Source organism: Cheilinus undulatus, linkage group 11, assembly GCF_018320785.1.
Source record: "Cheilinus undulatus linkage group 11, ASM1832078v1, whole genome shotgun sequence".
Taxonomy (NCBI): Eukaryota; Metazoa; Chordata; class Actinopteri; order Labriformes; family Labridae; genus Cheilinus; species Cheilinus undulatus.
In genome coordinates, this window is record NC_054875.1 from 42,934,044 (window position 1) to 42,951,553 (window position 17,510).

Consider the following 17,510-nt stretch of genomic DNA (forward strand, 5'->3'; position numbering starts at 1 on the left):
TGCTGCTGGGATTGAAGTTACTCATGTCCGCCATCTCCTGGTGTAAAGTTGTAACAGCGCAGACCTCCACCATTATCCCTATCTCCCAATAGTACAGAATTCTTCGAAAAATTCCTGAATCCAGACGGTGATCCGGATCGGTCCCAAAATCTAATGAGTTTTTCCTAATGCCATTTCTGACATTTCCTGAAAATTTCATCAAAATCTGTTCACAACTTTTTGAGTTATGTTGCTAACAAACTAACTAACAAACAAACCCATCCGATCACATAACCTCCCTGGCGGAGGTAAAAAAAAAAAAAAAAAAGTGGCCAAAAAAGGAAATAAGGGCAATGAAAATATACAGACAAATGTAAAAGTTGACAATAAAGCCAACTGTATAAATGTGGGAAACAAACTGATGAATGTGACTTGCAATGGATAATTTCTGAGGTCAAAGTTTCCCTTTATTTAAGGTTTTCTGGGGGAATAATGTTTCAAATCAAGACATAAAAGAGCCACGTGTGGCTCAAGAGCCATGCGTTATCACTGAGACAGAGTAAAATACAATACTGAAGGCCTCCGCTCCTCCCTTAAAAGTGTCTAAATGGTGTGGTCCAGCACTGCAAAATAATTCATGTAAATTTAATAAATATAATGCTGATAAATGGGGAAATTATGGCCCAAAAATACATTAAAACGCAGTGATATCTGTAAAAATGAGAACATTTGTTGCTCGGCAAGCCGGTTAAGGGGGGTCCTGTGTAATATTGTTTCTAGGGGCCCTCGATCCCTTCGCTACGGCCCTGATTAGAGGTGACATGAATGAATCTGAAGGTCTTTTTGAGATAAAAAAAAGTTTATCCTCAAGAGACAGGCAGTGAAAAGATGAGTTTTTTCTGCCTTTGTCACCAAGACAGCTGTAAATAGACTAAAGGTCCCATCACTGGCTTCTGTGGAATTCAAACCTGAACGATTTTCAGCCCACCTGTGCAATGAGATAAGTATGAGTCACTGTGTTAAACCTAAAGCCAGAGTGGACAGGAAGCTCTGTTTGACGAAAGAAAGCAGAAGAAGAAGGAGTCAACTCCTCCTCAGATGTCCTTTTTTCAGCCACACTTCCACATTACATTCACTGCAAAGTGGATAAAATCCCCTGAAATATGTTTGGACATAATTATTTCACGGATTTGCTCCTAGATCCCAGAAAAGGACATAATTGAACCTCCACTACTTTCCCCCTGTATCATTACCAAGCCAATTACTGAATGTATATTTAAGTTGGAGTCTTTTTAAAGGAGAATTAGAGAAGTATAAGCTTTCTGCAAATTACGCAGGGACTGTTAATTATAACTTCCACTACAGGAGCGTGCGTAAAAGTGGATGGCTTTGCGCGCACACGCAGCACATCACTGCGGGGAACAGCTGCTGTCAGACGCATTATTCGGAGTGGGAGTGAGGGCTATGGACGATTTATGGACTGATTCGCCTCTCAGATTGGAACAGTCTCACTTAAAACGCACCACATTTTCCACTTTTAGCCTCCCTTTTGATGAAAAAATGAGACGCAATCGGTGATCTCTGCTTGGAAGATTTAACAGAACACGGATTCTGGTTTTGTTCACTCGGATATGGCTCACATTTGGATGCACTAAGAGGTTTTTTAGACGCGTCTGCGGCGGGGGAGACCAGCGGAGGGACTCGGAAACTTGTGTGGTGCAGGAGACGGGCTCTCTTTTTTTCAGGATCTGCGCTGCCACAGCTGTCACAAGAGAGAGAGAGAGCGCCATGGTGAACTCCCTCGTATTGGTGCTCAGCTGGGCTGTGATGATATCTGAGGTGGCGAGAGCTCAGAATGACACGGAGCCCATCGTCCTGGAGGGGAAATGCCTCGTGGTGTGCGACTCGAACCCGGCAACGGACTGGAAGGCTTCCTCCTCTCCACTCGGCATCTCGGTGCGCGCCGCCAACTCCAAAGTGGCTTTCTCTGCAGTCCGGAGCAACAACCACGAGCCTTCGGAGATGAGCAACAAGACGAGAATAATCTACTTCGACCAGGTTAAGACGATTTTTTCAGCATTTGTCTCATAAAAAGTGTTTAAATTTGCTTTTAGTGGCACTTTGCGCAAATCCTCCCTCTTATCCTTCGCTCATGCGTAATTCTGGCACTGAATCCTTTCAGATCCATAATCTACTTCGACCAGGTTAAGACGATTTTTTCAGCATTTGTCTCATAAAAAGTGTTTAAATTTGCTTTTAGTGGCACTTTGCGCAAATCCTCCCTCTTATCCTTCGCTCATGCGTAATTCTGGCACTGAATCCTTTCAGATCCAATTCCTCCTTTTGTTTTATTCCAACTAATCTCCATTCTTAACCTCTTTTTCCCCCATCTTTGGAATATTTAAGTGCCATAAGAGGCACGTGCTCTCCGGAGTTTAGTTTGGGGCTCGCGGCAGTGTGCTTTGCCTCCTCTAAAAGTGCACATATCACGCGCAGGCGGGTTAGAAAGTGACTGGATTCTGTTTTAGAGAGGGCACCCTGCAGAGCCTGCACACACGCATCCATCACATTGCCTCAAGCTACCCCACCACGCTTTGCGCACGCGCTCGCACACACTCCCCGCACACCTTGCATCAGCGCACCCAAACAAATCGCAAAAAAAAACACACAAACAAGCAGAATGTGATTAGTCATACAGAAGTGGGCAGTGCAAGGTGTTTGCAACAAAAAAACCCGAGCCTCTGATCCGCTGCCCTCTCATTTACATTACATAACGAGATCCCTTTTTACAGATATATGTGCATTTTTAACCATAACCTCCCAATTTATGAGTATTTTTTACTGTGGCTAAATTAAATTGACTTGCATTATTCTGTAGTGCTGGACCACACTGTTTGGACATTTTTGAGTCTGCAGAGGTGTCTCTGAACAATTTGATACAAATTTAAGTCTGTTTATTTATTTGGTCACTTTTGATACAATAATGAAACTAATTATTAATAAAGAAATATAAAGAAATCCAGTCATAATTATGAGATTAAAATTTATAATTATAAGATAAAAAATCATAATTAAAAGATACAAAGTCGAAATTATGAGATCAAAAGTCATTTAGTCAATTATAACTTTTTCTGTCATAATTTTGACTTTTTAATTCATAATCTTTACTTTTTATCTTATTATTATTACTTTTTCCCACTAATACTGACTTTTATCCCATAATTCTGACTTTATATCTCATAATTCTGACTTTTATCCCATAATTCTGACTTTATATCCCATAATTCTGACTTTATATCTCATAATTCTGACTTTTATCCCATAATTCTGACTTTATATCTCATAATTCTGACTTTTATCCCATAATTCTGAAACTAATTCTGACTTAATAAATAAATTCTGACTTTTTATTGTAGGCATAATTCTGACTTTATATCCCATAATTCTGACTTTATATCTCATAATTCTGACTTTTTATCTCATAATTCTGACTTTTTATCTCATAATTCTGACTTTTAATTCCATAATTCTGACTTTATATCTCATAATTTATAATTATAAGATAAAAATCATAATTAAAAGATACAAAGTCGAAATTATGAGATCAAAAGTCATTTAGTCAATTATGACTTTTTCTGTCATAATTTTGACTTTTAATTCATAATCTCATACTTTTGACTTTTTGACTTTATTAATTCTGACTTTTCCATAATTATCTCATAATGACTTTTATCTCATAATTCTGACTTTTAATTCCATAATTCTGACTTTTATCCCATAATTCTGACTTTTTATTCCATAATTCTGACTTTTTATTCCATAATTCTGACTTTATATCCCATAATTCTGACTTTTTATTCCATAATTCTGACTTTTTATCTCATAATTCTGACTTTTAATTCCATAATTCTGACTTTTATCCCATAATTCTGACTTTTTATTCCATAATTCTGACTTTTTATCTCATAATTCAGACTCTGTATCTCATAATTCTGACTTTTAATTCCATAATTCTGACTTGTATCCCATAATTCTGACTTTTTATTCCATAATTTTGACTTTTTATCTCATAATTCTGACTTTTTATCTCATAATTCTGACTTTTAATTCCATAATTCTGACTTTATATCTCATAATTCTGACTTTTTATCTCATAATTCTGACTTTTAATTCAATAATTCTGACTTTTATCCCATAATTCTGACTTTTAATTCCATAATTCTGACTTTATATCTCATAATTCTGACTTTTTATCTCATAATTCTGACTTTTAATTCAATAATTCTGACTTTTATCCCATAATTCTGACTTTTTATCCCATAATTCTGACTTTTGATTCCATAATTCTGACTTTATATCTCATAATTCTGACTTTTTATCTCATAATTCTGACTTTTAATTCCATAATTCTGACTTTTATCCCATAATTCTGACTTTTTATTCCATAATTCTGACTTTTTATTCCATAATTCTGACTTTATATCCCATAATTCTGACTTTTTATTCCATAATTCTGACTTTTTATCTCATAATTCTGACTTTTAATTCCATAATTCTGACTTGTATCCCATAATTCTGACTTTTTATTCCATAATTTTGACTTTTTATCTCATAATTCTGACTTTTTATCTCATAATCATGACTTTTTATCTCATAATCATGACTTTTTAACTTTTAATTATGACCTTTAATTTTATTATTATGACTTAGATTTTTTCTTTCAGGAATTGCTGGACTTTTACATTTTTTCCCTAATAGTGAAATAAGTGCCAAAAAAAGAGTCTTTTTGGACGCCTTTATTGTAGACAACCACGGTTAGGTGGCCTCCTGGGTACCATGTACAGGACCTATTAAAAATATTAAACCCCTTTGATTTTAAATATCAATAATGGCCAATAGAATTTGACTTTTTGACAAAAGATCTCTTTAATGTCAACATGAAAACAGATTTCGACAAAATTATTTCAATTAAATGAAAATATGACGTAAAATAAGTGGCATAAATATAAATAGTACATAAATATTCAACATATTCAAGTCAGTATTTAGTAGGTGCACCTTTGCTGCAATCACAGCACTGAGTCTATGTGGAAACTGCAATTTTACTCCATTCTTCTTTGCAGATCTATTTCAGCTCTGTCTAGTGTAAACAGCCCTTTACAAGTCAGGTCACAAGTTCTGTTTTGGATTGAGGTCTAGGCTTTGACTTGGCAACTCCAGAACATTCTCCTTGTGTGACTTTTGCTGTATGCTTCAGGTCTTTGTCTTGCTGGAAAATAAATCTTCTCCCAAGCCGTAGTTCTCTTGCAGACTGAATAAGATCCTCCTCCATGATTTTCATTTATGTTACTGCATTCATTTTACCCTGTACAGGCCTATTCAATTAGAGGCCTGGGGGCCACATGCGGCCCAGAACCAACCCCCAAGTGGCCCAGCCCATGTTCATGCCAGAGATGCAGAGGGCAACCTGTTTCACAAGTTTTCACAAATTCCCACAATATTACAGACCATGAATGCAACGCTCCGTAGCTAGCGATGCTGACAGAAGTAGCCCCAACTGAGTATAAAACATTTCCTTTTTAACTGAGGCTAAAACTGTGCAAATTTAGTTTTTATGTACTTTAAGATATGCCAGGGTAAGATGTGACCAAAGTTATTATTCACAGAATTTCATTTTATTTTTTATTCTATTTATTTTCTTTGTTTTCAAGTGAAAAACATGTATACTACCTCAAGTTATGTTCAAATACAGCTCTGTTGTTGTGTTTTTTGTGCTTTTGTCATGTTACCAAATTTAAAAGGGAGACTATGAATAAAAAGTGCATATTTTTCATCGAATTTATCTGTATTGATTCGAAATTTGACTTTACTAGCTACTTACTGGGCGCCGAATATGTCTGGCCTGGCTACATTGCTTGATTTTAAAATTTGGACCAGTTGAATTTGTAATTGAATAGCCCTGCCCTACAAGCCTTCCAGGGCTGGCTGCTTGGAAGCATCCCAACAGCATGATGCTGCCACCAGTGTGGACGGTGTGTTTGTGGTGATGTTCAGTGTTTGATGTCCACCAAACATAGCGTCTTTTCTGATGGCCAAAAAACATCATTTTTGTCTCACCAGACCAAAGAGCTTTCTTCCACTTGACCATGGAGTCCCCCACGTGTCTTTTGGTGAACTCTTGTCCAGATATAATCTGAGTGGCTTTCTCTTTGCCACTCTCCCATAAAGCGTTGTCTGGTGAAGAACCCAGCCAACAGCTGTATGCAGAGTCTCTCCCATCTCAGCTGTTGAAGCTTGAAACTCCTTCAGAGTAGTAGGTGTCTTGGCTGCCTCTCTCACTAGTCTCCTTCTTGCACACTCACTCAGTTTGTGAGGACGGCCTGATCTAGGCGATTACACATGTGACATATTGGATTTTAACACTGCCTGACTTAGACTTATCGTTACCTTTTCTCTGAGTTTCTTGGAGTGTTGTCTTCATGGTGTAATGGTATCCAGGGACATTGATTAATCAGTGACTGGGCCTTTCAAACACAGGTGTCTTTAAACTACAGTAACCTAGGACACATTCACTGCACTCAGGTGATCTCCATTTCACTAACTGTGAGACGAGTAGACCTCTGTTGAATGAGGCCAGTCACTTAAAGGGGGTGAATATTTATAAAATCAATTATTAATGACATTACTTTGTAGAAATCTGCTTTCACGTTGACATTAAATCTTTTTTTTTTTTTTGTCAAAAAAGCCAAATTATAGTGACCATGACTGATTTAAAATATCAATAAAAGGGCAAAACATCCAACAGAGAAAATTTGCCCTCTCTGATGCCCTTTAAATGGTCAAAAATACAATTTTCCATCTTTGGTGCCCTCTTAATGGTCAGAATTGGACTGACAAATTTGACTAAGTGAGGGCACTTTGTCAAAGTGTTTATTTAGACTCCCTCTACATGGACAAATTTTGACAAATTGTCCTCTCTAGTGCTTTATAGTTAGACAAAACATGAAAAGTACCTTCCAGGGAGCCTTTAAATGGTAAAAGATTGACAGATTGCCTTCTTGGAGTCCTCCAAATAGGATAAAAATATACAGTTTGCCATCATTGTGCTGTCTGGATGAACAGAATTTGACAAAATGACTTCTTTGATGGCCTATTAATTGTTCAAAATGTAATAAATTTCCCCTCTTTGGTGCCCTGAAATGAGCAAAGTTGACATATTTGACAAAAGGAGTGTACTTTTTCAAAGTACTCATTTTGGCACCCTCTACTGGACAAAATTTGGCAAAGTGTCTTCTTTAGTCCCCTTAAAATTGACCTAAATTGATAAAGGCCTAACCTGACACACCAGATGGATGTGCAGAGGCTTTGAAAAAAACTGGGAGTGTGATTGGATGAATGTTCTGTCAGTCACATCTCTACGGGCAAATAAGAGGAACAAAACACGTGACGTAGCCGCTATCGAGCTGCGCGTGTGCAGCTACGGAGAAATAACGTGAAACTTCGTGACTATAGACACGACATGAGTAAGTACACGACTTTTGTCGTTTTTGAAAAGAAAACAACTCACTGCTGTTCTTCTCCTTTAATAATATAATAATAATAATAATAATAATAATAATAATGTCGTCAAGTTCTGGTAAAACTGGCGCTTTAGCAGCATCCACGCTAAGCTCTTCAGCCATAATTGCTCCGGCCTCTTGCTGCAGCTTGTTTACGTCACGACTCTGCCACGCCTGAAAGTACTGCCCCTCATCGCTGATTGGTCCTGTCACTTTCTAACCGGGCCCAAACGGTTCAAATGGGAGCTTTGCAAGATGGATGCACCAGTGAAAAACAAGGAAACAGGCGTATCCATCTACTTTGCAAGGTTAATAAGTGCCCCCTTTGGTGCCCTCTAAATTAACAAAATTTGACAACATGACTTTTCTTATGGTCTCTTAATGGTGCCCTCTAAAAGGGACAAAAAAAAATCTAATTTTCCATTTTTGGTGCCTTTTAAATGAACAAAATTTGACAAAGTGACACTTGTAATGGCCTCTTAATGGTCAAAATTTACTAAAGTGCCCTCTTTGGTGCAGTGTTAATTTCATGGACTAAAACTATGACTAAAAATGTTCATCGACAGCCTTTTTCTCCATGACAAGAACTAGACTAAGACTGACAAAAATAGATCTGTGATGACTAAAACTGACATAAACTAAGTTTAGTTTTCATCAAGATGACTAAAACTAGACCATAACATAATGTAGTTTTCATCAGACATTCAAAATCTGAGATATTTCTCCACTGTGGGTAAATCTGTCAAAAACAATGCATCTGTAGCTATTCTGCCTCTCAGCTATAGAAAGCAGGGACCCCAGGTTAGACAGGGTGCAGAGAACACACTACCAGGATTTGGTATCAAATTTAGGCAAGAAAATAAATTCTTGGACTAAAACTAGACAAAAACTAAAAAAGGTAGAAATGATTAAAACTGGGCTAAAACTAAAATGCATTTCATTTAAAGAAACTAAAAACTATATATATATATATATATATATATATATATATATATATATATATATATATATATATATCTGCCAAAATGAACACTGCTTCAGTGCCCTGAAAAAGGTAAAGTTGACAAATATGACAAGGGGGGCACTTTTTCACAATACTCGTTTTGGCGCCCTCTACTGGACAAAATCTGACAGTGTCATTTTTGTTGCCATGCAATTAGACAAAACACGACAAACTGCCCTTTTCACTGTGATCCCCGCTTGTGTATCTTTGTGAAATCATAATAGTAGCAGTAATAATGAAATAGAAAATAATTTCTCACCCTTACAGTAGCGTGCTGAGGTTATAATCACATAATAAAAGCGTTTAATCTTAACCAGAGTGTTCCAGTGATGCTGTGCTTACAGCAGGACCCCTTTTATCATTTTTGCCCCTGTCCCTCAAACGTCCTGCGTCCGCTGCTGATGCATGTGATGCTATTCTTCACATGCTGCTTATAAAAACACACAGAAAAAGGCTTAAGCTGTCATTAAACATCATTTTGTTTTCTCCTTGAACAGTCGGCTGAGATGCTGGGCGAGGTCCAGAGAGAAGCAGGTTGAATTGAATATTTTCTGAAGTGTGTCACACTCACTTTGCGTCTGAGCGGAGGAATGTCTGGTAGCCCCAACACTGATTCCTGAGTGTACTGCTGCTTTAATATTAACACATTTAACCCTTCAGTAAATGGAAGTCTTTGTTGAAATGCTGGGCATGTAAAAAAAAAAAATCACAGTGTGTTTCTCTCTCTCTCTCTCTCTCTCTCTCTCTCTCGTAGGTTCTGGTGAATATAGGAAACTACTTCACATTTGAGTCAGTATTTCTGTCCCCGAGGAAAGGAGTCTACAGTTTTAACTTCCACGTCATTAAAGTGTACCAGAGCCAGACCATACAGGTAACATCTGTCTGTTTTACAGTGCTGTCCTGTTGATTCTGATGTTAATCTGCTCATGTGTTTGACTGGGATAACGTGCCCTTATTAGGGGCTGATGGGAAATGAATGAATGAGAAGGGGAGTGTAAGTTAAGTGCAAGCTGAATTAGCAGATACGCTAAAATGGAATGCATATTTGTGTTGAATTAACATACTGCTCTTTAATGCCATTATTTTATTCCAAAATGCACATACGGTGCATTCACAGAGTAATCAGATCTCCTTCACTTTTCTCTGTTTTCTTATGTTGCGGCCTGATGCTACATTCATTTTTATTTCTCTCATTAATCGACACTCAGCACCCCATAATAACAAAGTAAAAACAGAATTTTGGACATTTTTGCAAATTAATGACAAAGAAAAACTGAAATATCTCACTGACATTAATATTCAGACCTTTACTCAGTACTTAGTTGAAGCACCTTTGGTGGCCATTACAGCCTTGAGTTTTTGGATTGGGGGATTTTTTTTGCCATTCTTGTAAATCCTGTTGAGTCCGGTTTGACCTTCAGTGGACAGCCATATTCAAGTCTCTCCAGAGATGTTGGATAGGGTTCAAGTCAGGGTCGCTTTAGGACACAGGTGTCAAATTCAAAGCCTGGGGACCAAATCTGGCCCCTGGAACAGATAAATCCAACCTCCAAGATGATCTCACATTTCTGTTATAACTGGCCCAGCAGTATGAGGTCTGCAGATTTCCTCATGTATAAAAATGTGAACTTATCCTTGATGATTTAAGATATCCTTGTTAAGTCACAAAATCTGAAAAAGGAGTGAAAATATTTAAATAAGAAGTCAGGAATGTGGGAAAAGAAATTAATTGTGTTTTAATTTCACATTTTCAATTTAGCATCTCACAATTAGGATTCAAACCTGGATTTTGACTTTTAATTTCGTACTTTGAGCATTTCTACTCATAATTTTGATTTTTCATGTAATATTTTGAGCTTTAAGATTCAAAATTCTAATTTTTAAGAGATATTTTGACCTTTTCAACCAATTATTTAGTATTTTACCTCACATTTTTCAACTCCAAACTTTGACTTCATAATCATATAGTTTGAGCTTTTAGACTCACAATTTATTTATTTAAAAAAAGACTTATTTTTGGGCCTTTTCGTGCCTTTATTGGATAGGTTTGGAAACAGGGATGAGAGTGGGGGTGAGACATGCGACAAAGGGCCACAGACCAGATTCGAACTTGGGACGTCTACTCATCTTTTTAACTTTTTAAATGTCAAAATTGTTTGTCATCAGTACTAAGTTTTTTTTTAAAAATGTTTTATTCCTGGTGAAATGAGGTTGACAGTTCATGGTTAAAAAGGTGACTCTGTTAGGCCCTCAGGTTAGTCCTGAATCCAGAACCGGCCCCTGCTGTGACTGACTTTGACACCCCTGCTCTAGGACATTTACACAGTCGTCCCTAGGTTCAAAGTCAGGTGTACAGAGTCTTTCCTGACATCTACTGTTTTACACCAGCTCTGGTTGATATAAAGACACAAGCCTCCACCAAGTCATGGTAGGGTCTCTGTCCAGACAGAGGGGACTCTCAAACAATCATCAGTATCATGACTTGAGCACTGCAGAATGGCAGCAGTTCATTGATGTCACCTCAGTTTTAACTATGCCAGCGGTTTTCAAAGTGTGAGAACTTCAGGGGAGGCGCGGAACCATAAACCAGAAAAAAAATGATTTGCTTTGCTAACCTGCTGTTTATGGAGCAAAATGAATAAACTTATAGATACTTTGAGGCAGTAATACTCAGTGTGTGATTATTGGTGGTTCTTTGATGTCTTCATTTTAAATATTATTCCCCAGAAAAACCTTTAAAAAGGGAAGCTTTTTTGCCTCTTTATACAATTTTTTGATGCTTTTCATCCATTTAAGCATCCTTTGGTCATTAAATACCACTTCTTTCCTACTTTTTGCTCATTTTTGCCACTCTTGACTGCTTTTTACCAATTTTTTTACTCTTTTTTTTGCCTTGTTATTGCCACCTTTGGACCTTTTTTTGCCACCTGTTACTCATTTTTTTGTCACTTCTCACCCAAATTTTTTCACTTTTTATCCCCATTTTTGCCTGTTTTCACCCATTTTTTGCTGCTTTTTGACCATTTTTGCCATCTTTAACTTATTTTTATTGCTACTCTAAGCTGTTTTGCCACTTTTCAACACTTAGATTGTGGCTCTTGCAAAGGTATCTTTCAACAGTTTGGCTCTTTGGTTAAGTAACGCTGCTTTAAGGATTATCAGAGCAGAATAATCAGGTAGTATTGGCGATAAATTCATTACTGAAACCAAATAACTTTGGAAAGATGAATGTTTAAGAACATTTGCAGACCAAAATATCAAAGATAAGAAATATTAAAAATATTTCAAATTATATATAAATGTTTGAAAATATGGTTAAGTTTTTTTCAGTCTGAATCTTTATGTGCATGGGGGCTCATGAATGAATAATTTTCTCACACACTTTGAAAACCCCTTGGCCACACTCTTTCCTTCTACAGCGTCCTAACTGTGTGAGATAGTTGGTTTTTCTGCTGTTGTTACAATTAAGGCAAAAAAATCAAACATTGAAAACAGCCTGAGATTGTCAGTCTCACAGCTGCACCCAAGACTCAAGAGATCTGTAGCACCAAAAAGCCCACAGTATTAGATTATGGCAGGACTTATACATCTTAATAAAGATATTTGTTAAGTTTTTATTCTCATCATCAGAGTCAGAATTTTAAAAAACTCAAAATTTCACAGTTTAATGTGTTAAGTTCTAAAAAAAAAGAATAAAGAAATTTGTGTGCAAAAGGTTTGAATGCTGATGTTAGTCATACATGTTTATACATGTTGATATGTATGGTGAGGGGTGGGGGGGCCTGAAAATATTTTCATCTGCCAAAGGCGAACCTGACAAAAAAAAAAAGTTTGGGAACCACTGAATTAGAGCAAGAAGACAGGCACTGTTGTAGTCCTTTAGTAACTTCACATTGGCTTGAAGCTCATCAGCTTTGTTACGAAGTGACTGGACGTGAGCGTGGATGACTGAGGGAAGTAGTGTCCGGCAGTGACCCAGTCTCCTCAGCCTCTGGCGTACGCCACTTCACTTTCCCCTTTTCCTCACACCCCCCGAACTTCTTCACAAGCCCTCAGAAGGAACCCGCAGGATGATCACCTTAGGAAATGCAGCTGAGGGATCCACAGTACCCATGCCAGAGTCATGCAGCAGCAGAAGAAAGTCACGGCCATATTGAAGAGGCTCCCGGTGCATTACCAGCTCTACACAGGAAGTGACTCACTCCTGTGTTGTCTTGGCTGTGTCCGAGGATCACGTCATTTACAGAGTTTAAGCCTCAGCTCAGTCCTGAGCGCTGCAGAACAGATTATCCTTGACAATATCTCTGTGCTTTGCTCTAATCTTCCTATCAACCCTGACCGGTCTCCCAGTCCCTGCAGCTGAAAAACTCACCAACAGCATGATGCTGCCCCCACCAGTTTTCACTGTTGGGATGGTATTGGGCAGCTAAGCCTGGCTTCGTCCAGACATAACAGTTAGACATGAGGCCACACAGTCCAGTCTTAGTTTCATCAGACTAGATAATCATGTTTCTCTCAGTCTGAGAATCCTTCAGGGGAATTTTTTGCTCACTCCAAGTGGAGAGGCTTCCATCCAGCCACTCTGCCATAATCCCAGACTGGTGGAGGGCTAGCCACCTCTCTTACTAAGGCCTTTCCCCCGACTGCTTAGTTTTGCCAGGCAACCAGCTCTTGGAAGAGCCAAATTTCTTCCATTTGAGAATTCTGGAGGCCACTGAGCTCTTGGAAATCTGCAGTTTTTACAGCCTTCCTCAACAATCCTGTCTCTGAGCTCTGTGGGCAGCTCCTTTGCTCTGATATCATGGTCAGCTGTGAGGCCTTTTATAGAGAGGTGTGTGCCTTTCCAAATCAGGTTCAGTCAGTTTAATTCACCACAGGTGGACTGTAGTCATCTCAGCAGCTATCAAGCAAAATGGGAGGAGCCTGAGCTACATTTAGTGTTTCTGCAAAGGGGCTGAATACTTAAGTCAATGTGATATTTCAGTGTTTTCTTTTGTCATTATGGGGTAGTCAGTAGATTAATAAGAGAAAAACTAAATTCAAACAGTTGTGGCATCAGACTGCAACATAACAAAACTGAAAAAAGTCAAGAGAATATTTTTGAATGCTGTGTATATTTTGCCTTTTACTGTGACGTAAGTTCTCGTAAGCTGTTCTTCAGCCAGCCACAAGGGGGCGATTGAGACATTACCTTCATATTTACTACATACATGTTGCTGTCATGTCGTCCATCTCTGTCCATGTTTACATTTTGCATTCAGTGTAAAATCTGAAACCTTAATTCAACTCAAACCGTTAGAGGAAACTAATTACCCAGTACCATTTAAGTTTACTAACTCAAATCATTTAATGTGTCTTAAAGAATCAGTCTAACTCAAATATTTCTCATTAGTACAACTTAAAAGAAATAAAACCAAACAAACTCTTTTTATTTAGTGTGTGAAATTAAAACAGTTTGAGCGTCTGTAACTCACATAAAGCATTAAAAACATGTGATTACCTTAAAGTGATGATGTAAATTTAACTTAGTTATATTGACATGCACAAATATGCGCCTGCAGTACTTGCTTATTGCCTCAGTTATCATGTGTAAAGGCAAGGTCAGGTAAACTACATGTGCACACTGCAGGAGTATTATCCCAAATCGTGATGTTTTATCTATTTTAAACTATTTTATCATCTCTATTTTATTGATTTAATATTGCTTTATAGACCTCTTATTTTAACCAGCTCAGTATGAAGTCATGGTGGGGCTCTTTCAGTGGCTTAAATCTCATTAGTGGGCACAGGGATCCTTCTTTTATGGACTATCAAACAATTCTGATGTGATTTTATGAACTCAGGGTCCCTCATTTACATTTAAATACTCGCCTTAATCACTGAAGTCCTATTTTGATGTATAACTTACATTTGATGTTCACCTTTGCCCCCAGTTATTCACAGTCTCTGACTAATGGCAAAACTGCCCATGGATGCAAACAATACTAGAAAATTTCTTCTACAGCAGTGCTTCTCAAACTATGGGCTGCAGCCCCCAGGTGGGCCCTAGACACACTGCAGGTGTGGAGGTCATTAATTCAATTATAAATTGTTGGCATGATTTAAAGCCTCTGTAAAGTCATTTAAAAAAATCTAAAATTTAGGTTTGTTGTATGGAAGAGAACTGTCTTATGAACCACGAGTCCAAATTTCAGTCATGAACAACATCGATGTATAAAATTAAGCTTCAAAATCATGAAAAATGAGGCAGTCAAACCTGCTCTAGGATGGTGTGGGTGTGTCAGTTGAATGTGCTGAAGCCACGCCCACTCACAGGAAATACGATCCTCTGAAATTTAATACAATGCTACAACTGGTATGGAGGAATTATCTGCTATACTGCTATGTTACAACTCCCCTTTTTTCAAGCCACTAGAGAAACAATCAAAATGATTTCTTCAGACAGTTTAGAGCTAAATGTCAGTTTCATTTTCTCCCCCTGCATTAAACACTTCAGGGTCCTGTTATCTCAAACGTTATGTCTTTATTTTGTTAATGAGATATCTTTATTGTCAAGTTGTCGCTGAAAACACTCTACTCCATGTTGCTCTTCTAAAATGAAAGTCTTAAATGATGATTAGCATTGGAGACTTTTATTGTGAAAGACTTGGCAGGAATAGAACATGTCTATCATTGGATAATTGATCAAACTTTTGCTTTGCAACACTCACAGAGAAAGAGTGATTGAACTGTTGTTGCTTTGAGATATGCACCATTATAAGATGATTGCGTTAATTCAGGAGAAGAGAAGTTGCTGCGTTGAGAGAGACAAAGCCACAGTCCAGTTCTTTAAATCATCCAGGACTAAAGACAAGTAAATTATGGATTAAAACACACCTTCAGCAGGTAAGATAGTTGGTCCTGCTGGTTCTGGTTCAAGTCAGAGTCAGCTTTATTGGCCATGAATGCTTAAGCAACAAGAAATCTGACTCGTTAGCTTTGCTCTCAGTGAACAAGAATTAAACATTAAATACTTAAAATAAATACATTGAAAAAGTGTACAAAATTAAGATTTAAACATGTACAAGCTCTTGTTAGGTATTATTTCAAGTCTCTGTTCATTGACAGAATGGTTGCAAGATGTGTGAAGCATGCAAGAATGCTGACTAGACAGGATCAGAGTATGAAACAAGAATGCAAGAATGTGGGCAGTTTTAGATCAGGCCGATAAGATAATTTAAGATAGTTGATTAATGCAAATGAAGTGAGGCACACAGACCACAGAGAGCCTTCTTACAGCATTTGAGTTACAATGAATCTTGCATTTTATTACAGTTAATAGATTAAATTACTCTGTACTACAGCAAGTATTAATGAGTAATTATATGTTAGTGAAAATGGACAAGTACTCCAGTAATTAGCCCAACCCCTGACCTTACAGTGACTAATGTCCAGAGCGTGGCTGTCTGGCTCTGTGCCAGAGCAGACACAGAAGTCTGTTTTCGGGCACAGATCTCTTTGTTAGGATCCACAGACCAACCGTGGCTGATAGATCTTGGAAATCTACCTCAATGAACAAAAACACATGTAGATGGCTGTTAACTTTTAGTCAAGGCAGTGACATCAGCTAACAACAACAGTTTCCCTAAACTGCTTGTGATTATATATTGCTGGAGTGTGGGGGGTAGGGGTCATTCCCATAGCAGCACGTGACATCATGGGGCACTATATTTGCACACAAAAATCTCAGTGTTTTAACACATTTACAGCAACCTTATTCCAACATATCTCGTGTGTTTAGACTAGAACTTTGGTTCATGACTTTAAAGGAGTGATTCACAACTGGTTTAGCATCTAGGCTCACCGCCATCTTCATCATGAACCAGAATTTCTTAAATCATTACCACATGTTTTTAATGAACAATGGGGCAGTTTGGACTTCAGATGGAACAAAAGATATAACAAAACAAAGTGGAGAGATTTCCTTCAAAATAAAAGCATATAATAGCCTGTTTGCCACATCTTTTTTTTCTGAGCACACATCCGTGACCCATTGAAAATAGCTTTGTGGCCCACTTTTGGGTCCTAACCCACAAGTTGAGAACCAAGGAGAGTTAAAAGAAAGAAATCACATGAAAAACTCAGCCAGATGATTCTTGTTTTGTGAAGTTGCTAATAGTTAACTCTGTGTTGCAGGTGAACTTGATGCTGAACGGGAAGCCCGTCATCTCTGCCTTTGCGGGCGATAAAGACGTGACTCGTGAAGCAGCGACCAATGGAGTTTTGCTTTATCTAGAAAAAGAGGACAAAGTTTACCTGAAGCTGGAGAAGGGAAACCTCGTTGGTGGATGGCAATACTCAACATTTTCTGGCTTTCTTGTGTTCCCACTGTAAAAAAAAAAAAAAGAAGATTGTAAGCTTACTGACTTCTTCATAACGTGTTGTCACCGTATAATCAGAACATTGCTGCTGCGTCTGGTGGATCTTGCTGAGTGGCTGAGAAATTATTGATGAAAACTGGATCTGAATGGAGGGGGAAGAAGACTTTGGACATGGTCACGTATCGGGAAATGCTGATGAAAGAGACCTGAAATGTTCCCTATCGCTACTGTACGTTCCTGTCACTCAAAGAGCCTCGGAAAGGAACACCGACACATCCCAAACGTACTTCTCAAACCTCAACTGGTTGGAATGAGTTCTAACTTTTTCATGACAGCTGTTGCATTCGAGTACATCTGCCTTTTGGGTGTAAACTATAACTGCTTGTGTTACTTGTGTGACTTGTCATCACTGATAATAACTATAACTATTTCTTCTGTGGAGCTAATTGTTCAAGGCCAAGATTTGGTCAAACAAGATCAATTAAAGTGATTTCGGTCACTCATGATCAATACAGTTTTTGTGGGAGTTGCTTGATGGAACAAATTCATTTACATTTCATTAAAAGGGATTAATGTTTATTAAACAGCTGTGTTTGATGGTTTAAGGCA

The 17,510-nt window shown here is 37.9% G+C and overlaps 1 protein-coding gene across 1 annotated transcript; it reads left to right on the forward strand.

Annotated features, from left to right (window-relative positions):
• The first annotated feature begins 1,767 nt into the window (after positions 1-1,767).
• On the forward strand, positions 1,768-17,177 carry cbln4 (cerebellin 4 precursor). Its single transcript, XM_041800036.1, has 3 exons — positions 1,768-2,037; positions 9,296-9,412; positions 16,717-17,177. The coding sequence occupies exons 1-3, from the start codon at positions 1,768-1,770 to the stop codon at positions 16,912-16,914; spliced, it is 585 nt and encodes a 194-aa protein (XP_041655970.1). The 3' UTR covers positions 16,915-17,177.
• Positions 17,178-17,510: the final 333 nt, after the last annotated feature.